Source organism: Rutidosis leptorrhynchoides, chromosome 3, assembly GCF_046630445.1.
Source record: "Rutidosis leptorrhynchoides isolate AG116_Rl617_1_P2 chromosome 3, CSIRO_AGI_Rlap_v1, whole genome shotgun sequence".
In the NCBI taxonomy this organism is placed as follows: Eukaryota; Viridiplantae; Streptophyta; class Magnoliopsida; order Asterales; family Asteraceae; genus Rutidosis; species Rutidosis leptorrhynchoides.
In genome coordinates, this window is record NC_092335.1 from 197,111,795 (window position 1) to 197,137,143 (window position 25,349).

The 25,349-nt window shown below is 31.7% G+C and overlaps 2 protein-coding genes across 2 annotated transcripts; both read right to left on the reverse strand.

The window, feature by feature from the left end:
* Positions 1-4,436: 4,436 nt before the first annotated feature.
* Positions 4,437-7,051, reverse strand: LOC139897147 (exosome complex component RRP41 homolog). Its single transcript, XM_071879803.1, has 10 exons — positions 6,968-7,051; positions 6,819-6,865; positions 6,661-6,721; positions 5,941-5,979; positions 5,777-5,844; positions 5,503-5,618; positions 5,295-5,411; positions 5,130-5,215; positions 4,882-4,971; positions 4,437-4,746 (listed from the first exon to the last, which is right to left on the reverse strand). The coding sequence occupies exons 1-10, from the start codon at positions 7,019-7,021 to the stop codon at positions 4,699-4,701; spliced, it is 726 nt and encodes a 241-aa protein (XP_071735904.1). The 5' UTR covers positions 7,022-7,051; the 3' UTR covers positions 4,437-4,698.
* A 1,485-nt stretch (positions 7,052-8,536) lies between these two features.
* Positions 8,537-12,794, reverse strand: LOC139897148 (tubulin gamma-1 chain-like). The gene is made up of 10 exons (XM_071879804.1): positions 12,666-12,794; positions 11,619-11,825; positions 11,409-11,520; positions 10,555-10,955; positions 10,413-10,466; positions 9,760-9,864; positions 9,544-9,663; positions 9,326-9,454; positions 8,680-8,784; positions 8,537-8,608 (listed from the first exon to the last, which is right to left on the reverse strand). Exons 1-10 carry the CDS (start codon positions 12,792-12,794, stop codon positions 8,537-8,539), a joined length of 1,434 nt encoding a protein of 477 aa, XP_071735905.1.
* Between the last annotated feature and the right edge of the window lie 12,555 nt (positions 12,795-25,349).

The window sequence follows — 25,349 nt, forward strand, 5'->3', positions numbered from 1 at the left end:
TAACGGTAGCGAACCGTCCGAATGAGGCTCGTCAAGCCCATGTGATCACATAATATAAGTTCTCGTTTACACCCTGCAAGTGTAACTAATGATAATTGAATTGAGGCTTTTTGTTCAAACCCGCACGTGGAATGTTCGTTTCCGTACTTGTGTTCAAAGTGTAAAAGTATGTAGTATAAAACCGTATATGTTTCTCATCCCATGATTTAAAAGTATAAAAGTTGTTGAAAGATGGGACTATGATCTCACCTCGAGTGCACGAGTATAAATGTACTTCACAAAGTAAACGTGTGCATGAATGTTGCTTAGCCTTGACCTAAACAAGTAAGTTGTATCAATTAACCGGTTACGACACAAGGTCGGGCGAAATGTGTTCAATTAGTCCTATGGCTCATTACGACTCGATTATATAGCATGTGAATCACGTTGTCAAGTTTCATGCAAGAATCAAGTATAAAATAAGATTAGAACGATTGTATAAGTGTTTTGTTAAGTTTGACTAATAGTCAAACTTGGTCAAAGTCAACAAAAAAGTCAACGGGGTCGGGTCGGGTCCCGAACTATTTTTCTGAGGTTTTTATTCATATATAAGCATGTTAGAACAAGTTACATGTGAATCGGAGGTGCGTAGCATAGCAAACATTTTTCGAAATTTGACAAAGTAGGTCAGAACCCAAACACGGCTATTGCCGCGCCGCGGCCAGAGGTGTCGCACCGCGACATTAGGCGTGGCCTGGTACCTGGTCAGTTTCAAAAGTTCAAGTCTTGATCCAAAATTCAATTTAGCACAAAACGCAAACCGTAAACACTTAGAATACGCATCTTATATCATTGGAAAGCTCTTTTGACAAGGAATACAATTAACTACCTTTCACCAAGCAAAAACATCAATTACAATAACCGAAAACTCGTCAATTGATCAAGAAAGGTTTATTTTCAAAGTTTCAAGTTCGTAAAACGTATTTTATGATTCGGGAATCCAATTTACACATACGATATGCCGCTTCGAAGGTAATTAAGCATACATTGCATCTAAACACTTACTAACAACATTAACAAGCATTCAACGCATCAAAAGTTCATTTCAAAGTCTATCAAACCCTAACCAAAATTCACAAAAATCAATAATCATGTGTTTGAAGTTTTCTTAATCAACCTACGCATCAAAACGAAGCTAGTGATACTAGTAACACAATTAAAACATGAACTTTAACAATCAAACAACATTTAATCTTCCAAAATGCAAGATTAAGCAAACCCATTTCAAATGTTCAAACTAGTTACTCAAAACAACAAATCGAGCAAACAAAATATATATTCATGTTACACACGAGCCATAGACACTAACTAACACCATTTCAATTATAAAAACACGAATTTAGAGAAAATCTAGAGTTTTAGAAATGTTACCCAAACTTGATGAAATTGGTACCAAAATGTAGAGGATGAAGAGAGGATCACGAAAATGTAATTTGTTTTGATATTTCCTTCTTGATCCGGATTTAGATGATGATTTTATAAAGATGGGTGTTTGAGTTCTAAAATGGAAGAGAGAAAAAGAGGGAGAAGATGAAGTGAGAAATGAATGGATGAGATGGTGGGAGGTGGTGGTGACTAGTTACCAAAATTTGGCCAAGTGTCAAGATTAGTCCCTCAAGTTTCAAAGCGGGTGCGGGAATTAACCAAACGAATATTTTAAAAACGCTCGAGTAAACGAGTGATGTTATAATTAAATGACGGAATTATTATGAATGTTAGTCAACGGAAACTACGAATTTAAATAACGAAAGGTATTATTTAAAAAAAGACGGTGTTAAAAATAAATTTAACGGAAAAAGACGGGATGTTACACATAAAGCCTCATGCTTCTTAGGATTGATAGCTAACGCCTCGTCCAGTTTTGACACAGCATCTAAATAAATTAACATGAGAGAGTTTAATTACTTTTATGATAATTATAATTATTATGCAAAGAAAGAACACTTAACAAACATAGTGGCATGATCCCCTTTTTCACATGATGATGATGATGATGATGATGATGATGATGATGATGATGATGATGATGATAAATAAGGAATTGCAACCTTTAAGAATCTTGTCGGATTGCTTGATATTTCCGTATGGGGCTAAATCGTGCAAAGCTTGACCCCATCTTGTTAAATTCTGTAATGCAATGACGCTACTATTAACAACGTCATTCTCATAATGTACAAACAGAAAACAAAAATGCAATAATCATCACTTGTAGTTCAGCTAAACTGTGGTTTAGTAAAAGGAGAACCATTAGTAACAAAAAGCATAACGAGGATGGGTTTGTTCTTTCCTGATCCTCTATATATATGAAATAACTACTATACTTATGTCAATAATCTTTATCGTTAACAACATGAAGCTGAAACTATAGATAGATCAATTTATTTATGTTAATAATTAATTACACATAGTAATCATCAATTCATAACCATATTATTAATTAAAGATCAATTCATAACCTGTCATACTTAAACATATACACATAATAAATACATACTCTTAAGCAGTATGGGATTAATGACTACAATGTGTCAATTAAACATAGAAAACGACGATTCATAAGCACTAACAGTTATAGATACATACATAAATATATATTAGAGAAATATATACTATAAAAATATAGACGTACATCTGCGTCGGTAGGGTTCGTGTGGTATTGAGCTTCGGCATTCCTACGAGCACGTTCGAGGATCAGCAAGCTCTCCAAAGCTTCATGTTCATCCACAAATTGTTTATTCTTGTTAAATCTTGTTGGCATTGTTATGTTATTGGATCTAAAAATTGATGAAATTCATTGTCAAACCACAAATAATTTATTCTTGTTCATTGTTGTTTACAATTTCATGAAACCAAGGTATATGAATGTCTCCTAAGAAGCTGCTTCTCAAAATTGATGTACAACCTATTTTCGGTATTCCATAATCATCATATAATATTTTAACTTGTTTGTATCAATCTTCTTAAATAAAGAACTTCCAAAATCATTCAACAATGATCAAGGAGAAATATATGAATACACGATCTTGGTGATAAAATCCTAAACTGCGTAATATAATATCTACTTAAATTAATTTTGTATGATGATTTGTAATAAATTGGTACAATTAACATTTAACTACGTATTTCTCCTTAATGGAACATATTTTCAGGTTAACGAGGTATGTATGATTTTCCAAAATGCTTTTATAATCGAAGCTGGAAAATGAGCGGGTTGGGTAACAAGTACGGGTACTCTTTGGTAAGGGCTGAATCGGGTTTGGGTGACTTTTGAGTCGCTTAACCAATTTTATTTTGCCTTTCAAAGAAAAAAAGAACCAATTTTATTGTTAGCTATTTTCTAATCCAACTGCTGGTTCGTTAGACTTGATTGGCCAGTCTCCTTTTTAACTATTTTATGATTCACCTTCTCAATCTGTGAGAGACTGAACATAACCCGTGTCGACACGTTCATGCTTAAATGGGTCGTAATGCAACATCAAGTTTCCATGTCATATGTTACGGAAATTGATATATATTGTGGCTGATATTGTTATAGGATCAATATGTGTGAGATCGCCAATAGGGGCAACTTTTTTTTTTCGTTTTCCATTTTACAGCATTTTACTTGAGATGTCAAATGCGTGTGAATTTATCCATTTAGTGTGTGTGTGTGTGATCTAGCGCATATGCAATGGAAAGTGATATTTTTATTTTATTTATTTATTTTTTTCACTCATATTTTTTTATAAGTCCACCATTGTCATGCATATTACGCTTATTACAATGCTGGATTTATTATCAATCCAACGTTTGTTACTTTGTTTTTGTGTGTATTTCTGAAAATTACAAGAATGACCAAGTCAATATTGCAGTTGGAAACAAAATTACATCTAAAACGAAGCCAGTATAAAGAAGACGAACGAATATATATCGGCCCTTTGTTGAACTTATAATAATCAATAATCAACTTAATAATTTGAAGGTTGTTTGCATCAAAATTTACACTTGGGTGAACTTTAATATGTTTAACCAAGAATTTGAAGGTTGTAGTTGAGTTAAGTTTTCATTACCAGTTGGTTTCATACACTTATATAAACATGAAGTACATCCTCTTTTTAGAGATCATCATTCAACCAAAATCATTCAATATATTTTAGGTAACGAGAACAAATTGTTACGACAATCATCAGAACACTTGTCTCCACAACTGTACTGTTTTCTTTTATCTATTCTTGGTACACGACCCGTTTGACCCATTGCACATAAAAATAACTTGCATCTCATTCATAAGTAAACATGTCAATATTAACAACCTTGACAAGTATATCCCTATGTTTCAGACACTGTTTTCAAGTTCCAATGCCCAAAAGCAATTGCCCTAAATAGAGAATGCAGATTGAAAATGATATAAAGACAAATAGCAAGTTTCATTAAAGATTTTAACCAAAGCAAATACACTTGTTCACATGTCTCTTATAGTTCAAACCAAAACAACAAATAACCTACCAAGGCACTCGCAATCATGTTTGTTCTTGCGCATCCCACTACTGTTCAAGCAGTTTGTCGTTAACATGTTCCCACGGGTCCACCTTCTAACAAAGGTTTAATCTTTTCTATTCTTCTAATTTTACACAAAAGCAACAAATTATAATGCGAAGTTTGATCAGCTAAACTTTCAAGCTATACACCACGCCGATTTTCTAGTTCTTTTGTGTTTTCCATCAACACCTGCAAATCATCATTATTAAACATCACACAAGGTCCCATAATAAGTTGAATTCAGCTGAATATATAAAAAACTTCAAAAAATAAATATACTTGAAAACTACAAATTTAGTATGATACAAAAATCAAGTTTCTTACTTCTCGGATGTAATTTGCAACTGCTTTACACCCTTCTGTTGCAAGCTGCATCACATTTTCAAATATATCCATGGGTAACTTGGCATCCATCTGGCCAAAAACACACCAATTTCTTTATAACCCGGTTAACCATTAATTAATATAACACATATAGTAAAAAAACAAAAAAAGTAAACAGAAAGCCAAATTTTATTAATTTTTTCTAATATGCTGACAAAAGCATGAATGTAATTTAGATGCATAATAACCTGAAGTAGAGTCACTTTATCCAATTTAGGTAAAATTCCTACAGTAACATCAGGTCCGCCAGCACTGTCCTCCACGTAATTTAAATCTGTTGATTTTAAATTCCTTAAAAAAAAAATCCTAACAAAAAACGTATGTATGAATTTGGTTAACGGGTTTAACATTACCAAGCAACGGAGTGCTATTTAAATATCCAGCACTGCATGACGTAACAAGATCACGCATTGGAATCCCAGCATCTGCAAGAGCTAAAGTTGCAGCATTTATGCAAGCAGACCTCGTTCCTAAATTAAAAAACATATATATGTTGATTAAGCGTAACAAAAAAATATAAATATTAATTAATTGTTAAAACTTAAATGTATTTCTTGTTACCTCCATCTGCTTGAAGAACTTGTACAAAAATGTCAATTTGGGAACGGGGCATAAGGTGTGTAAGTATGCACGCTTCCATTGTTTGGCGAATGACCAAAGAGATCTCAGTCGATCGTCTGCATATCATAAATTTCAATGTTATTCATTAATGTGATCAATGATCATAAACCAGAGGCAGAAATGTTTAACAAATGTTCAAACACGTACGTATTGATTGAAATTTGAAATTCAATATAAAAAACTCATCATAATTATATAAACAAATGATACAAACCTATCACCCTTTGGTTTTCTCATGCGGTCTCCGGTACTAAAATTAGCCATCGTATACTCGCACCTTATCTGGCAAATGTTTTGAAGTAACAATATTAAGGTCAGGGCCTCACTTATGTAAAATGTAACTTAAATTAGTATTAACAAGTGAGGGTAACTCTTTACCAAAGCCTTATCATTAATCTGTTGACCCCTGTGTTGGACCTGTAAAAAAATACAGATCAAGACTATATCAGTTTTTATCCAGTATATAATGATAATATCGATACACTATAGTTTATACACAAGGTTGCAAAACTCACTACTCGAAGAGTACTCAGTCGAAGTAATCGGCAACTCGGTAATTAATTGGATTGAACTTTTATACATTTAAATAATAAATTTCAAAATGATATGTGTAAATATTAAAGAAAACCCTTAACATAAACAAACACTTTAACATAATATTCTACAAAGATAACCATAATCGTTCATTTGTTCAAAAACTCTATAATTCTAGTGTAAATTCAATATTTAAATGTTAGACCAATTTTGACTTTGACCAACTAAATCTGACATTGACCACCAATCCGATTTTCACCCATTAACCAACGTCGACCAATTAACTAATCGGATTTTGGAAAATCGGATCGGTAAAGGAGTAATTGGCTATTAATTGGGAGCAGACTATACATAAATTTGTTTCACTATAACAATAACAATATTAATAATAATGCAAATGATAAGAAGGATCAGTGTTCTGATTCTAATCTAATTAAACCAAGTAACTAAATTCATAAACTTGCAACACTTGTATCATCACTAACCTACATTATCATAATCAAAACCATAATGTTGTGACTAAACAAATTAACATAAACAATACAAATAAATAAATAAAAGTACCTCTCTGGGACCATAAACTGCAGCAATAACTTTAGTATTACCCATCTCAAAAACTGCTGACCTAATAACATCCTCAAAATTAACCAACAATGTCAAATTTTAATCAAATTTCAGCATAAATATCTGATACTAAGACAATAAAATAGAAAATTATCTACCCATCGGCTTTAGAAATAGTGCCAATTTCTGCTCTCAGCTGTCTCATCTGACATTAAAACAAAAACACAAACAAACTTACATAAGTATAAAATTATAAATCAAATTAGTTACAAACAGAGGAAAGATTGAAAATTTAGCGATGAAGAACCTCCATGGGACGACGCCCATCTAAACGAAGTCCTTCAGGGCTCACGTACTCCATTTTCGATTTTTGATGATACAAAAAAGCTTTGTTTTTGTGTTTTGTATTCGTGTGTGTTTATGAGCAAGAGAAATTTTCAGGGCTAGAATAAAATACGGAGCCCTAAAATAGTTTAACGAAATTATGGGCTTAATGTATAAAACATTGTGTTAATGTATAAAACATTGTGTTACTATACCCATTAGGCCCATTAAAAACATACAGACCATATTTAATTTCAAACAATTACAACAACAACAACAACAACAAAACCCAATACCACATAATTAGTGTATGAGGGAGGTAAGATGTAGACAATTCTTCCCCCATCCGCGAATAAAGACAATTCAATTCGAAAAAGAACTGGGGATGATATAGCCATATACGTAACTGGTAAGTAATCCTACCATACCCAAACAGAATATCCCGAAACTCACACAATTTCTATAACCAAGTACTAAATATATTTACGAAAGTGATACCTGCTTCGATTTTGGTTCGGTATCGGTTTTTTCGGTATCATACCCAATGGAACGAAAAACTGGATTTCGTTCAATGATAGGTGAAACTTTCATGTATTTTAGTTCGCAAGCCATACATACGAATATAAAAACGTTCGTTAGTATTTATGAGCAAACAAAAGCACGAATTATGAAATCCCTAAAAATTTACTTGTATATGTGAAACTGATCAAAAAGTATGTTCATTCTTTTGGTATCCATGTCCGGATTACTGGTACCGAAACCGAAAAATTCTTCCCTAAAACAATAATCGAAACTGAATCTCCATCACTTCTTCGATTTTTGAAATCCGTACCAGTTTGGTTTCGATTTTTGCTCTTGTCCAAAGGGAACTAAACGAAAAAACAACATATTTCCTTTTCCGTTCGATTAAAAGTTAAGCCCATTTTATTAAAATTGGTACGTTTTCATCTATATATTTAAACGAGAATAATACGTTGTCTAACGGAGCATAGAAGAAGATGACATGCGCAAACTGCTCTCTTAACACTTTTTCTTTGCAATTTATGTTCTAATAAAAGTTGCATTTTTATGCCGCTGTTGTATTTTCACTTGTGATCTTGACAAGTCTTCCACTTGTGTTCTTGATAAGTCCACTATCATCAAGCTTTACTAGTATGTAGAGTATAACAATTTGATGCATGAGAGTAAGTGAATTTGTCAAAATTACACGTTGATATAGCACTACCTATAGCCTGTAGCCTATTGATACACTCCTTGTAAACTGTAATTAACGAAATTTTAAACCAGTCAAAAGTAAAAATCTAAATTAATCACAAACACATTTTAATTAACAAGATTTAATCTTTAATTGACTAATCACAAACACCATAAAAAAATTAGTAAAAAGTTTATTGCATAGGTAAAACTTGTATGGTTATGTTCTATCCATCTATTCCATTCCATCGTAGAATGATTTGCCAAAGCAATAATAAAAATCCCAAACAATACAAAAATCTGTTAAAATTTTAATCTAATAAATAAATCAAACTCCAAGAATGATCACCTAAACTATCTATTCATGTTGGTATGTAGGATCAACCATTCCCATACCATTTCCTTCATCTGTCAGCAGACTATCCGGGTCCTGCAACATACATCAAGTCGTTAGCGTAAACAGGCCAAAAAGTATAAACGATTCGAATAGTTTGTGCATACCTCCATTCCCCATTTTATGTAATCCGGAGACTCACAAGCCTTATATTCATCTACCAAACTATCAAGTATGTCTTTAGACTCATCAAACTCTGAAAGATCATTGTCCTGCACCAAAAGTTTATGAATTTCAATTCTTAAATATCACAACTTTATAAGAGCCACTTTTATAAAAATGGTAACTATCTATCGTGTGAATCCGATTTTGGGTAAGGCATTACATATGCACCCACAAAGTAAACTTCTTGAAAGTTATAGTTTTTTTTTTTTTTTTTCAAAATTTTGAAACCTGGTTACCTATTTAGACCATTTGTAGTGGTGACGTTGATGTGGAGTGAAGGGGAAGTTGGTGATGTGGCGAGGTATGATTGGAGGTTGGTTGAAAAGGGTAGGAAAAGGACAAAAATATTACTAACATAATATCTAAAAACTCCCAATTTCTTGCCCATTCAACGATGACAAATGCCTCACATTTTTTTACCCACAAACGCCCCACCACTAAAGGGGTTTTAGGCGTTTTTGGGTGCCACATTTGAAAAACGCCCATTTCTTCCCTACTACAGGTGGTCTTATGGGTGAAAACAAAGATGGTTACCCTTTTGATGCAACTTACATTTCTTATATCTAGAAATGAGCACTAATAACTTACAGCGAACATCGGAAAACTCTTGTATCTGTCGAGGAAAGCTTGTCGTTTTCTCAAGAGAGAATATTGACTCAAACACTTGGAAAATAAATGTCGAATTCCAGTGTAACTTGCTAGCATTAGGCCACTCACCTAACGTTATAAACCGTACGTATCAGTTATAAATCCTCCTAATTACCGATCCAAAAAATACCATTTTCGAAGGATATATGAAACCTCACCCTGTGTGAAGTTTTAACGTACGGAGACTTTCTTGAAAGAGCAACTTGAATGCTAGCCGGGGCCCATTCGATAAAGTTTACTAGCTTTCTTTCGCGTATTCTCTGCAAACTTTCATGAACCTAAAATGATAACCAAAAAATTTAGATAATGTAAAGAAGCAGTTAAAGTGTGTTAGCTTAAAGTATTACAAATACAACATGTAAATTTGCACTCACTTTAGTGGGATCAACTTCTCCCTGAATAATGTTCAATATTGATATGTATTTCGCTAGACTAGCTTGTTTCGCCCTAGCGTTACAGGACACCATCATGTTTTTTGTCTGCAAAACGCAACACCGTTTCTTAGTGCGAATGAATTAACTTCCTAGATCCTAACTACTGGCTGAAATGCAAAAAAGAACACTAAATGATGAAAAAGTTAGCAATTTCAAGCAAATTCAAGTTTTTATGTTGCATTAAAACTACTACTGTATTACAAATTGCTCAAGATTGCATACTCAAACATACTTGTGTGTTTAAAACAGGTCTTAATGAAACTTTGATGCAACAAGATAAGAAAATGTTATAAACAGATCATCAAAACTTACGATTTAAGTAACCGTCTAAGTTAACCATTTTGCAGGTGCCTCCGCAAGAAAAGGTCAACGCGTCAAAGTTACTGACACGTAGGCTGCCATGTCAACATTTTGACAGGGTAACAGGGGTCAGATTGTATTTGAGACTTGATTAATTAAGTCAGTTATATCAAAATTTCAATTTTTTTTTTATTGATAAAATTTAGCTATCTAAATTGGAAAATTCTTTTTGCTCATTTTACGAAAAATGCAAAATTTAAGTTTCATAATCACAATCAGTTTATGGTTCTTGCCTGAAGAAGTCTTCTCATCACATCCAACACTGTCGTTTTGCGAATCAAATTAGCCTGTCAGAATCAATGTTACAAAACACATAATTAATCTTTAATCCACATTAATGTTCGATAGCAAAAACCATTATTATATAAATCTGACCTGGCGGTCCACAGTTAGCGGCGTATATCCCGTCATAAGAAAATGACACCTAGGCGTCGGGATTAAAGAAGACAAAAGCCCAACCAAATCATTATTCATGTAACCAGGGTAACGCAAAGTAGTTGTACTAGCCGCCATTACAGTTGAAACTAACGAATTTGTCTCAGAAACAGTTGGATTTTGTATATGTAAACGCTCTACTGCAATTCTGTTTAACGCAGTGTTATCAAGAACGACAACACAGTCAGCATTTAATGTTAGTCGTTTGAGTGTCAAAAGTGAATTGTAAGGCTGAACCACCACATCACTTGTCTCGTTCTGGTTTGGGAACACACTATACGTCTGAACAAGTTTTTTGCTGTAATGATCATTCAATGTCTCGAGTATATACGATCCCATACCTACATAAAATTACAAAATAAAAAATAAAAAAAAATCATCTTAAAGTAATTCATGATTGTGATATGATCTTACTGGGACGAACCGGATAAGATCCAAAGCCAACCCTGGGTTCCTAAGATAGAAGGAAAGAAAGGAACCGGAGGAGAGCCCGACCAAGCTAAGTAATTCATGATTGTGATATGATCTTACTGGGACGAACCGGATAAGATCCAAAGCCAACTCTGGGTTCCTAAGATAGAAGGAAAGAAAGGAACCGGAGGAGAGCCCGACCAAGCTATAAGCTCAAGTGTAGAACTCACTTCCAAAAACTAGCTTGAAAAAGAATGGGACACCTTGACTTATAAAGCTCCAACCACATGCATATGCCCACCGATGTGGGACATTATACATATGATTGGTATGGATCGTAACAGATTGTATAATAAGAAAAAGAAAAAGAAAAAAGAAAGGACCTGAGCCTGTTCCTCCTGCAATAGAATGACATAAAACGAACCCTTCAAGACTATCGCTACCATCTGCTTCTCGATCAATCATGTCCATAAGATCTTCTTCAAAATGCTTACCCTGCGCAAAAAAAAAAAAAAGGAATTTTTTTTTGTGAGAAGTAAATATTGATGATGAAATAGTGAATTTAATGGATTATATAATGGAATTTTAGTTACTTGATCATATCCACTGGCCCAATTGTTGCCTGCACCACCACCATCAGAAGATATAAAAACATTTTCTTGATTATAAAGATCTCTATAATCACCAGTTTGTATTCCATTAATCACTCTTGGCTCTAAATCCATAAGCAAAGCTCGCGGTATGTAATGTTGATCATCGGCTTGATAGAAAAATACATCTTTTCGGTCACCACCACCTCCCTTCAATTAACATTATCATTTATCATTACACCAAAAACATTATTATTACGAAGTACTATTATTGTTTATAAAACAGTGTTACATGTTACTACGTTATCAAACCATCAAACCTACTAGTTAACTTCTTCATTCTCAATTAGTCGAAAGATGTTAGCTACTCGTTATACACTTTGATATCTTATGTTAAAGTAGTTCATTTTTGCCATAATTTACGTCGTTGTACAATAATATGTAGTAGCCAAAAAAATCACTTAACGAGAAATGGAAAGGAATGAAAAGTCGGTTTGAGAACCCGTTGGATATGCCCTCTCGCAAGTCTCCTTATATAATCGGAACAAGCAGAAAATTGAGCAGTGGATTTTAGAAGAATTCACTTTTTTCATAGCCTAGTAGTTTCGCCCTAATATCATTGCAAAAGGTCTCACTTCAAACCCCACTAGCAACATATTTCAAGGTGCAAGAGAAAATGGTCAAAAACGGTCACATGGTAATCTGATTAGGCGGCGTACATCTAGGTAAAAAGACGCCCTTTCCCCAATAGCCGAAAGAGAGAAAACCTCATCCGCTTAACTTAACCGTTTATCACTTTATACAATAGCATGTAATGTACCATAAAGACTTAAAACATGGTATGGAGCAAAATATAAGACATTAGCATGATGCAAAATAAGGTGCAGGTTATTATATACTTCGTATATATTATATATTATATAATTAAATTATAGTAAGAATGGAATAATTAGATATAAATGATTAATGATGATGATGATGATGATGATGATGATGATGATGATGATGATGATGATGATGATGATGATGATGATGATGATGATGATACACCTGAGTAGCGTAATCTTCGAGAATACCATCTTTAGAGATGCCATGTTCAAGACAAAGTTGTTTCCAGAACTCCATTCCGATCTGATTCCCACATTGACCTACTTGTAATGTTATTATCTCACGTGGCATTTTTATTTACTTTCTGTTTTTTTTCTTAATTATATACTCCCTAGTCGATCGAATGGGAAAGGTTAAAACTGACGATGATGAGATCAGGGATGAAATAATCGCCCCTCACACTGTGTGTTCGTGTGTGTGTTTATGGGGCAAAATGGAAGTGATGAATACCGTTTCTGTAGGAGGATTAGTTTTCTAATAATAACAAATTAATTAATTACAGTAACAATTAATTCATTTTTTATCGTTACTGTATTATTTACTGTTTTTATTTACTTTTATGGGATTATTAATAATAATTCACACAAAACACGGTTTATATGATCGAGCTATATTACAAACACATACCTTTTTAGAAATATTGTGTTGCTAGCTTAATGCTCGAGAATTCGCGGGACTTTTTAATGAAATTAATCAATAATAAATTTGAAACTCCATAAACTGATATCTTATATTATTTGAATGGTTGACAGTAATGAGACTAAATCATAGAACAATATTGTATAGTTGTTGACAAAATCAAAACAAATAAAATCATAAACACAAAAAACATCATGCTTTATACTTTCTTCTTAAACTTTAAGTTTTGTTTCTCATATAAATATATATATGCAATATGCAATTATATACCACTTAGAATAGTTTTTAGTGAACCTCTCAAACTCAATGCAAAAAACTAGTATTGTTACATCCCAACCTTAAACTAAAGAATACTTACACTTTGAATCTAAAACAAATATTCCTAAACCCTAAATATCAATTTAATGTTTATTTCATATTTGACAAATCAATTAGTCAAAGTCAATCCCGTTATATTATATACAAAATCATTGACCTTACCTAAATTACTTTATTTTAGTATCTATTCCCAAAATAACACAAATTATTTGAATTTTAAAAAATTAGTCAAAGTCAAACTCATTATATTATATACAAAATCATCGAGCTTGCCTAAATTACTTCATTTTTGTATTTATTTCCAAAATAACACAAATTATTTGACTTTCAAAAAATTAGTCAAAGTCAAACCCGTTATATTATATACAAAATCATCGAGCTTACCTAAATTACCTCATTTAAGTATCTATTTCCATAATAACACAAATTATTTGACTCATTTTAGTATCTATTCCCATAATAACACAAATTATTTGACTTTCAAAAAATTAGTCAAAATCAAACCCGTTATATTATACACAAAATCATTGACCTTACCTAAATTACTTAATTTTAGTATCTATTCCCAAAATAACACAATTTATTTGACTTTCAAAAAATTAGTCAAAGTCAAACCCGTTATATTATATAAAAAATCATTGACCTTACCTTAATTACTTCATTTTAGTATATATTCCCAAAATAACACAAATTATTTGACTTTTAAAAAATTAGTCAAAGTCATACCCGTTATATTATATACAAAATCATCGAGCTTACCTAAATTACTTCATTTTAGTATCTATTCTCAAAATAACACAAATTATTTGACTTTCAAAAAATTAGTCAAAGTCAAACTCATTATATACAAAATCATTGACCAAATTACTTCATTTTAGTATCTATTCCCAAAATAACACAAATTATTTGACTTTCAAAAAATTCGTCAAAGTCAAACTCGTTATATTATATACAAAATCATTGACCTTACCTAAATTACTTCATTTTAGTATCTATTCCCAAAATAACAAAAATTATTTGACTTTCAAAAAATTAGTCAAAGTCAAACCCATTATATTATGTTGGTTGAATGTTGGTTAATGGACTAACCGACAAAGTTAAATATGATGCTTAACCAAAGAATATGTTTTGATGATGACACATACATATGCATAAGTGATGATCGACATCTTAACATAAAACACGCAAGTTCATTAATCCATACTTGATCTTGCAAATGACCAAGTCAAACAAAACTTATAGAATGAAAATAAAATACACGGCCAAAGTACTGTCGACCGTATACTTAGCCGTAGAAGCCCAGACTGAATCTGCAATGCAGTTTTGTGAAAACAAGTTGCACGGCTGCCACCACGGTCAACCGTAGTGCGACTGCAGAATTCTCTGTCACCATTTTTGATCAAATTTAGTTTGACCACTTCCCGACATCTATAACTCATGAAACCTTTCTCAACATGCTTAGATTAGATGCCCTTTCCATACTCAATTGAGTTTTGATCATAAAAACACTAATCTTGGTTAATTACGCTTAATTACATCTTAATGACAAATTAATCATGATTAGGCATAACACATAAGTGTTAATCAATAACTTGTGATCTTAAAACTTGTCTAAAAATTCTTAGGATGATCACCAAGTACCAACACAGATAAGGTAATGTCACTAGAAAACAATTAAAGATTACTTAGTGACAAATTGAGGCTAAATGAAGAACAATATTTTTAAGTATAGCTAATAAGAACTTGTAATCCTAAAATACACTTAGATACATTTGGGACGGTCACCAAGTCCCAACTAGAGATTGCTCTTCCCTTGTGCATGTGTTGGACATTAATGTGTGCTTACACATTAATCATGCAATATGTTATATTGCAATTAAGCTTGCTTAAAGCTTAAACCATAAGTGTTGTGCAAATATTCATATGATTGATTTTAGAATAACTATATCTTGCTATGCGTGAGTATTACTTGCTACTTGCTAATATGTTAAATACTCATTAATTTGCCAACTTGATTAACATGCTTACTATGTGTTACTAGTTAGAATACTAGGATTCAAGTAACTAGTTTACTTCAATGAATTAAGTGTAAAATGGTTCACAAAAGAATAATGGTCAATAATCTATTTGGTCTTGTATAAATAATACATTGTGTAACATGTCCAAATATGACTTAAAATTGATGTCTTTATATACTTAATGTTTGATTTAGAAAGACATCATCCAATTAATCTCTATTTAGTCTTAAAATGAATATGACTTGTGATTAATTGAAACTAGAAAGTTAATGACATGTTGACTAGTCTTTAGAATTGAACCAAATGAACCTAACTAAGTCTTGACCAAACTGAGATTACCCAAAATGTCAATCAAGACACTTCTTCAAGAATGTTGGGTTTACCACATTTGGAGTGTTATGTCATTTTCACTCAATAAGACCAAATCACACACACTTAATGCATATAGTCAAGGTTGAAAAAGACGTGAGACGGGGCCGAAACGTTAGCGACCTCAAAATGTCGCAATGGAAAAAACGGGGTCGAAATGGATGTTGAATAATGTTGACTTATACACACACACATATATATATATATATATATATATATATATATATATATATATATATATATATAAAGTTGACCTTTTTTCTGTCTTTGACCATTTTTTCCGTTTTTTCCGTCTTTGACCGTTTTTTACCCTTTTTTTTAGCGTTGTTGACCATTTTTTAAGCATTGACCGTCTTTTTTCCATTTCAAGGCCCGTTGCAACGATACTAAGGCAAATCCATTGAGGCGTCCGTTGCGGCGCCCATTTCGGCCGTCTTTTACAACACTGCATATAGTACTTGTATCGGATATTGGGTTTCTTTTGCAGGTGCTAGATGAAGTAAAGAGTCCAAAATGTGGTGTTCAAATCTGAGTCAAACGGCTATACAACGGATACATATTTTGAACTGGGGTACGCGCGGTCGTACCACGGTTGACCGTGCCGGTGACGGTGTGACAACAGCTAGTTTTTGAATCTCACTATAAATAGCAAGCATTGAAGAGCATTTGAAGTTGACCCTCTTGCATATTTCAAAGGTTTCTTTCCAGAGATCACAAGTGCTTTAATTACTACTTAAATATGATCAAGCAAGAGAAGATTTTATAATCTTATAGATATAGAATTTGGTGATTGTAAACTTACTAATCAAAATTATTTATCTTGTGAGTTTACTTAGTGTGAGGTATGTCCTAGTATTGTCTTAGGATCATCATTACAAATTGTATGGGTCTTGTAACTTCAATTAGTAGAAGGCATAGGCTAGCTTAGTGATCTACTTCCTTAAAGGGACTTAGAAAGTTGATTAATCTTATTTGAAGATTAATACTTGTCCAAGTTGAAGACAAGTTGATCTAGGTTGGAGTTGGTATTTCAAAGGGATAGAAAGATTAGGTTTGTTGTCTACCAAAGAAGTTGAAGACTTGTAAATTAGATCTCCACCGAGTTTAGAGAAAAGTGCTTAGTGGAGCAAGAAATCTCGATTAGTGTAATCGGGGAGTGGATTAAGGTGTATTAGTTAACATCCACCTGAACCACTATAAATCCTTGTGTCTATGTTCTTTACATTACTCTACTTATCATTTTGAACATATACACCACACACATCAAGTTTGAGTTGAATTGGTTGATCATAGTTAATCAAATTTGGTGATCAATCGAAAAAGTGTTAAAAACGTATTAAGTGACTATTCACTCCCCTCTAGTTACTTACATATTATATACAAAATCATCGAGCTTACCTAAATTACTTCATTTTAGTATCTATTCCCAAAATAACACAAATTATTTGACTTTCAAAAAATTAGTCAAAGTCAAACCCATTATATTATATATAAAATCATTGACCTTACATAAATTATTTCATTTTAGTAACTATTCCCAAAATAACACAAATAATTTGACTTTCAAAAAATTAGTCAAAGTCAAACCCGTTATATTATATACAAAATCATTGACCTTATCTAAATTACTTCATTTTAGTATCTATTCCCAAAATAACACAAATTATTTGACTTTCAAAAATTTAGTCAAAGTCAAACCCGTTATATTAAAAAAAAAAATCAATGATCTTACCTAAATTACTTCATTTTAGTATCTATTCCCAATATAAAACAAATTATTTGACTTATTCGTACAAATTAGTGCTTATTAATCACATTAACGTAAAGTTGAAAAGTTCAACTAACAAAAAAAATGTCGGATTACCACAAATATTTGCGATTGCATTTGAAATGACTAAGGTTGCGCAAATCCCTTTACCACTTCCAGACATATCTTCACCAAACAATAATTTAGCAAATCACTCTTTTGTACATAATGTTCACAATGAACAAATGAAATTCATGGCAACTAAACTCATAGTAAATAACACTTAACTACATTTGTAACGACCTAAAACTCTCAAATCTTGCTAATGACATTTCATCGAAAACCTTGTGTGTGTTCAAGAAACTTCAAAATTTGCGACTGATAAAAATACATTACCTTCTTTGATATAAAAGAAAGAGTTGACGATGATACTCAGGTGATACAAACATTTTTACTTAACGTAAATAACAAATAAACATCAAATCAAAAAATAAAGAAATCTAACCTTTGTGTGTGTTCTTGAACACGCCTTCAAACCAGCTTCTTATTGCGAAATCAATTGATGTTTAAATCATAAAATTTATAAATCAATCAATCATTTTACTAAGTTACTACAACTACTGATTTATAGAAATTGCAAGCCGGTCTAAAATGTGGTTGAATACATGAATGGATCCGAAAACAAAATTGAAAGTCTTCTCACGATACCAATCTGAAACTGATTTGTTGAAAGCCTTTCGATACCGATCTAAATCATACAATTAAAATATATGAAAGCTTTTTCATACCTTTAATTTCAATGACTAACAGTTTATGATTCGAAATAATGAATCGATTAAAATGAAGAATTTGTTAATAAGATTAAAATTTGACAAAAACTTACTTGTATCTTCCTCACCATCTTTGTAGCCCGGAATATCCAGAAATTCATTTAAAAACATATGGCATAACCATTAACAGATGATATGAAAACTTGTATAGAAAGATAAAATTAGAGATATTTTGTTGATAATGGTGAATGAGATAGTGCAGAATACTAAGTAGTATAAAAAGTGATTAGAGTAGCCAAAATTATGGATTATTCTCCTATGATTGATCTGCATTTATGAATATTAGACGTATAATAAGGGATCTTGAAATGAAGTTATTATAAGATTTTATTTAAAGCAGTGTTTGGGATTAATTTTTTATTCAAATCCGTAACCGAATCCCCAAAATTTTATAGAGAATCAATCACATAGTATAAACCATATATAGATTATTATATTTACAACTATATATCAATCAATTTTGGTCTCACATCTAATTTAAGGAAATGCGAATATTTCATAATTATATCATTTATGGTTAGTTGACTTTCAACTAACCATATATGATATAATTATGAAATGATCGCATTTACTTAAATAGATGTTTGACCAAAATTGATTGAAATTTGAAATTTAAGCCTGCCATTAATTTGAAATTTGAAATCAGCCTGTCATTTCATGGTACTAAAAGGGTATTTTTGTAATCAACTAATTCAAGGTCAAGATTATGAGGTCATAATCAAGATTAGAAAACAATCAATGGTCTAGATCATTGATGGGGAATTGAATGGATGGCTAGGATTATTTGTGGCTACTTCAAATGATCTATATTACACTTTATTATTATATTTAAAAGGGATTCATTATACATTTTGTATCAATTTTATACATTTTGCTATTTTTTTTGTTGAACATACGGGATCAATAGTATTCGTTTTTTCAAAAATAAAATAAAATGGTATATTCGTTTTTTTTTCAAAGAAAAAAAAAGATGGTCTATCAACTGTTTTTATGTGCTAGGTTGGGATGGACTGTGTTAGGTTGGGTTGGGTTGGGCTGTGCTGGTGGGTTGAAAGTCGCAAAGAGTGATCCGTATCAAATATCAAATTTAGACTCTATTCATGATTATTGGAAGGGAAAATTGGCTAAAATACACTTTTTTAAAAAAGTTTTCAAAGAAAATAAACTTTTTAAAAAAAATTGTCAATATACACCATTGGGTAGACAAAAGTGTTGGTCGACCACCATATATCTTGGTCGACCACCTCATTTTTCAAGGTGGTCGACCAAGCTTCATTGAGTCCCTGGTCAACTACCATGTAAACATGGTCGACTACCTTTCATTTTTCATGGACTACCCCAACAAGAAACAACGCGGGCGACCCAATACATGGTCGACTACCCAAGTTCTGCAAAAAATTAGAAGTGAAAGAAACAGAGGAGTTTGAGTAGCTTATGTGTATTAGGCTAAATAAAATAAAAAGGGAAGAAATGTATACACTTGTAAGGTTATAGGCATGTATGTGAAACACCAAGATTCATAGTGACGATGAGGTTTTTATTAATTTATTCATATATATACTTTCTTTCGATTTCAGTGTTGAATTAAATAATAAGTATCACTGATTGATTGCTTACGTAGATAAAAAAACACGTAACTGATACGATGTCTTCCCCTGAAATCTCCACAATATTTATATTATACATATACTATGTTTTAAAATATATGTTATCTATCTATATATTCATATAAAGCTCTAAAATGATGATTTTATCATTAAGCTAATTACTCTTTAATTTTCATAATAATGATGTCATAATTATATATTAATTTAATTAAAAAAATAATACGAAATCTTTTATTAAAGGAGATGCTAATCTTTTCTAAATTGTAATTTTAATTTTCTAAAAAATTTAAAAGATATTTATTATTACTAATAATAATAATTATTATTAAAAATATAAATACTCAACTTTGAGTGAACTTTATTATAGTTATTTACTTTTAATATAATAATTATAATTATAATTATTATATTATTAATATTCAAATATGGATTCTTTTGACGAAATTAATTACGTTACATATGTATGCGAAAATACATGTCTACATATTTGTAAAAACAACGGCAAGTTTCTTAATCAAAAGGGTCATTAAATAATAACGTTAGCATTTACATTCACTTAATACCTAAAACATGTCATTAAATTATTTCGTTTAAACTAACCCGTGATTTCACGGGCATTTCACTAGTTAATATTAAATTCAGAATGAGAAATTAATCAAGTTATCACCTCCTAAAGTGCTTCCTGGTGTAGCATCTCAAGATGAAAACCAACTGAAATGGGTCAACCATTTTATTGAAGTGGTGTCTGATAATGCTAAAAACGAACATATATTTCATAGCATTATCCCTCAAGAAAGACAAGCTTGTAGTTGAAATTGTTCTACGTACAAGTAATATTCGTTTAAATAATAAAAGGTGAAGACAAAAAACAGATTCGACGAATTGAAGATGCAAACGACCAAAAAGCTTAAAAGTACAAAATACAATCAAAGTGGTTCCAATTATTGATAAGAAACGTCTCAAAATTACAAGAGTACAAGATGCGAAACGCAAAATACAAGATATTAAATTGTACGCAAGGATGTTCGAAAATCCGGAACCGGGACCAGAGTCAACTCTCAACGCTCGATGCAACGGACTAAAAATTACAAGTCAACTATGCACATAAATATAATATAATATTTAAATAATTCTTAAAATTATTTATATATTATATATATTTATATAAATCGTCGACAGAATGCAAACAAAGACATGTGACCTGGAAAAGCTGGTCATGCGATCGTATGGCCTGGAAGAACAAATTCCATGCGATCGCATGGCAGTAGGTGACAGGCCACACCCCTATAAATTCGCGTGTTTTGGCTCAGTTTATATATCCTTCATCCATCTCTCTATCTATCACGTATATATATATATATATATATATATATATATTTATATATTTATATTATAATTCTAATTTTAATTTTAAATTCTAATAATAAGGGTATGTTAGCGAATGTTGTAAGGGTGTAAGTCGAAATTCTGTCCGTGTAACGCTACGCTATTTTTAATCACTGTAAGTTATGGTTAATGTTATTTTTAAATTAATGTCTCATAGCTAAGTTATTATTATGCTTATTTAATGCCGAAGTAATCGTGATGTTGGGCTAAATATTAAAATTGGGTAATTGGGCTTTGTACCATAATTGGGGTTTGGACAAAAGAACGACACTTGTAGAAATTAGACTATGGGCTATTAATGGGTTTTATATTAACTAAATGATACCTCGTTAATTTAATATATAGACTTATAATTTGACGTATTTATATATATATAACCACATACGCTTGACAGGGCACGGTGGGCGGGATATCTATAAATACCAATAATTGTTCATTTTACCGGACACGAAACTGGATTAACATTCAAGGGTAATTGGTGTAATTGTTAATAAAGTAGTAAAACCTTGGTTTACACGCAGTCGATAACCTGGTGTATTCATTAAACAAAGTATTAAGACCTTGTTACAATTCGAATTCCCAATTAGTTGGAATATTTGACTTCGGAAATAAGAATAATTTGACGAAGACTTTCGCATTTTATGATTATGACTGATGGACTATTATGGACAAATCCGTATGGACATATCGAATAATCTAGGATAAAGGACAATTAACCCATGGGAATAAACTAAAAACAACACGTCAAACATCATGATTACGGAAGTTTAAATAAGCATAATTCTTTTATTTCATATTTAATTGCACTTTTAATTATCGTACTCTTTAATTATCGCAATTTTAATTTATCGCATTTTTATTTATCGCAATTTCATTATCGTTATTTACTTTACGCTTTAAATTAAGTTATATTTATTTTTAATATTTTACATTAGGTTTTAACTGCGACTAAAGTTTTAAAATCGACAAACCGGTCATTAAACGGTAAAAACCCCCTTTTATAATAATAATACTACTTATATATTTTTGTATTTTTACAATTATAAGTTAAAAAATATAGCGTTAAACTTGGCTAAGTCTCCCTGTGGAACGAACCGGACTTACTAAAAACTACACTACTGTACGATTAGGTACACTGCCTATAAGTGTTGTAGCAAGGTTTAGGTATATCCATTCTATAAATAAATAAATATCTTGTGTAAAATTGTATCGTATTTAATAGTATTTTCTTGTAAAAATATAACTATTTTATACACCACCTCGCTGATGTTATGCGAGGGGTATATGAAATAGTATTATTTTTACAAGGAAATACTATTAAATACGATACAATTTTACACAAGATATTTATTTATTTATAGAATGGATATACCTAAACCTTGCTACAACACTTATAGGCAGTGTACCTAATCGTACAGTAGTGTAGTTTTTAGTAAGTCCGGTTCGTTCCACAGGGAGACTTAAAACAAGCTTAACACTATATTTTTAAAAACTATATTTGTAAAAATACAAAAATATATATAAGTAGTATTATTATTATTATAAAAGAGGGGTTTTTACCGTTTAATGAACGGTTTATCGATTTTAAAACTTTAGTCGCAGTTAAAACCTAATGTAAAATATTAAAAATAAATATAACTTAATTTAAAGCGTAAAGTAAATAACGATAATGAAATTGCGATAAATAAAAGTGCGATAAAATAAAATTGCGATAATTAAAGAGTACGATAATTAAAAGTGCAATTAAATACAATGACAATAAATAAAAGTGCGATAATTAAAAGTGCAATTAAATATGAAATAAAGGAATTATGCTTATTTAAACTTCCATAATCATGATGTTTGACGTGTTGATTTTTAGTTTATTCCCATGGGTTAATTGTCCTTTGTCCTGGATTATTCGATATGTCCATACGGATTTGTCCATAATAGTCCATCAGTCATAATCATAAAGTGCAAAAGTCTTCGTCAAATTATTCTTATTCCCGAATTCAAATATTCCAACTAATTGGGGATTCAAATTGTAACAAGGTCTTAATACTTTGTTTAATGAATACACCAGGTTATCGACTGCGTGTAAACCAAGGTTTTACTACTTTGTTAACAATTACACCAATTACCCTTGAATGTAATCCACCCCTGTTTCAACAAGTCTATTAACTATTAATCCAGTTCGGTGTCCGGTAAAATGAACAATTATTGGTATTTATAGATATCCCGTCCACCGCGCCCAGTCAAGCGTATGTGGTTATATATAAATATGTCAAATTTAAGTCTATATATTAAATTAACGAGGTATCATTTAGTTAATATAAAGCCCATTAATAGCCCATAGTCTAATTTCCACAAGTGTCGTTCTTTTGTCCAAACCCCAATTATGGTACAAAGCCCAATTACCCAATTTTAATATTTAGCCCAACATCACGATTACTTCGGCATTAAATAAGCATAATAATAACTTAGCTACGAGACATTAATTTAAAAATAACATTAACCATAATTTACAGTGATTAAAAATAGCGTAGCGTTACACGGACATAATTTCGACTTACACCCTTACAACATTCGCTAACATACCCTTATTATTAGAATTTAAAATTAAAATTAAAATTATAATATAAAAATATATATATATATATATATATATATATATATATATATATATATATATATATATATACGAGTGATAGATAGAGAGATGATGGATAAAGGTGTTCACCAAACTGCGAATTTATAGGCATGTGGCCAACTTTTCAGGGCCATGCGATCGCATGCTTTTCCTTCTTCCTGGCCATGCGATCGCATGGCCAGCTGTATGAGTTCACATGTCTTTGTTTCTTTCTTTGCCGACGGTTTATAATAATATATATAATATATAAATAATTTTAATAATTACTTAAATATTATATTATATTTATGTGCATAGTTGACTCGTAATTTTTAGTCCGTTGCGTCGAGCGTTGAGAGTTGACTTTGGTCCCGGTTCCGGATTTTCGAACGTCCTTGCGTATAATTTAATATCTTGTACTTTGCGTTTCGCGTCTTGTACTCTTGTAATTTCGAGACGTTTCTCATCAATAATATGAACCACTTTGATTGTACTTTGTACTTTTGAGCTTTTTGGTCGTTTACGTCTTCCATTCGTCGAATTTGTCTTTTGTCTTCACCTTTTATTATTTAAACGAATATCACTTGTAAATAGGACAATTGCAACTAAAAGCTTGTCTTTCTTGAGGGATAATGCTATGAAATATATGTTCGTTTTTAGCATTATCAAATATTCCCACACTTGAGCGTTGCATGTCCTCAAGCAATATAGTCTTGAAATAAAAATACTAGAATCACTTCTTTATTCTTCACACTTTGTACATCAGTGATTTCTATACGGCGGTATGAACAATGGTAGTAACGATGTGGTTTACAGTCCCACATGACTATAAAATTTAGATCCCTTAAGGAAATTGGATCTTTATGAAAACATTTGATCTTTTGAAAATACAATCTAGCTTTTACACTAGATAAGTTTTCCGGAATAACCCTTCACCGGTGTTTGCAAATTGTTTTTATGGGTTTGGTGGGTTTCAGATTTGAAAATTTTAGCTCAAAACTTGCGGTTTTGTGTCACCCACTTGCTAACCTTGTATTGGGAAAGCAACACGTCCAGTATACTTGCTCCGTATATTACCTTTCGGTAAACTACCGTCCGATTGTAAAGGAAAGCGTTGAACAAGCAACTGTTAAGGCAATGTCCCCTGACATGCTTTTAATTATGGTCAATAACGTGTTGGATGCAATTACTATCCTTTGTAGGAGCAATAGTAAAGCTCACCCTATAGTTTTTCGGTCTGGCACAAGGTCATATCTTCGACCATGCTATGCAACCACCGTTCTTACGGTTGACACCCAATTTGGTTCAGGTGACCTAATGAATT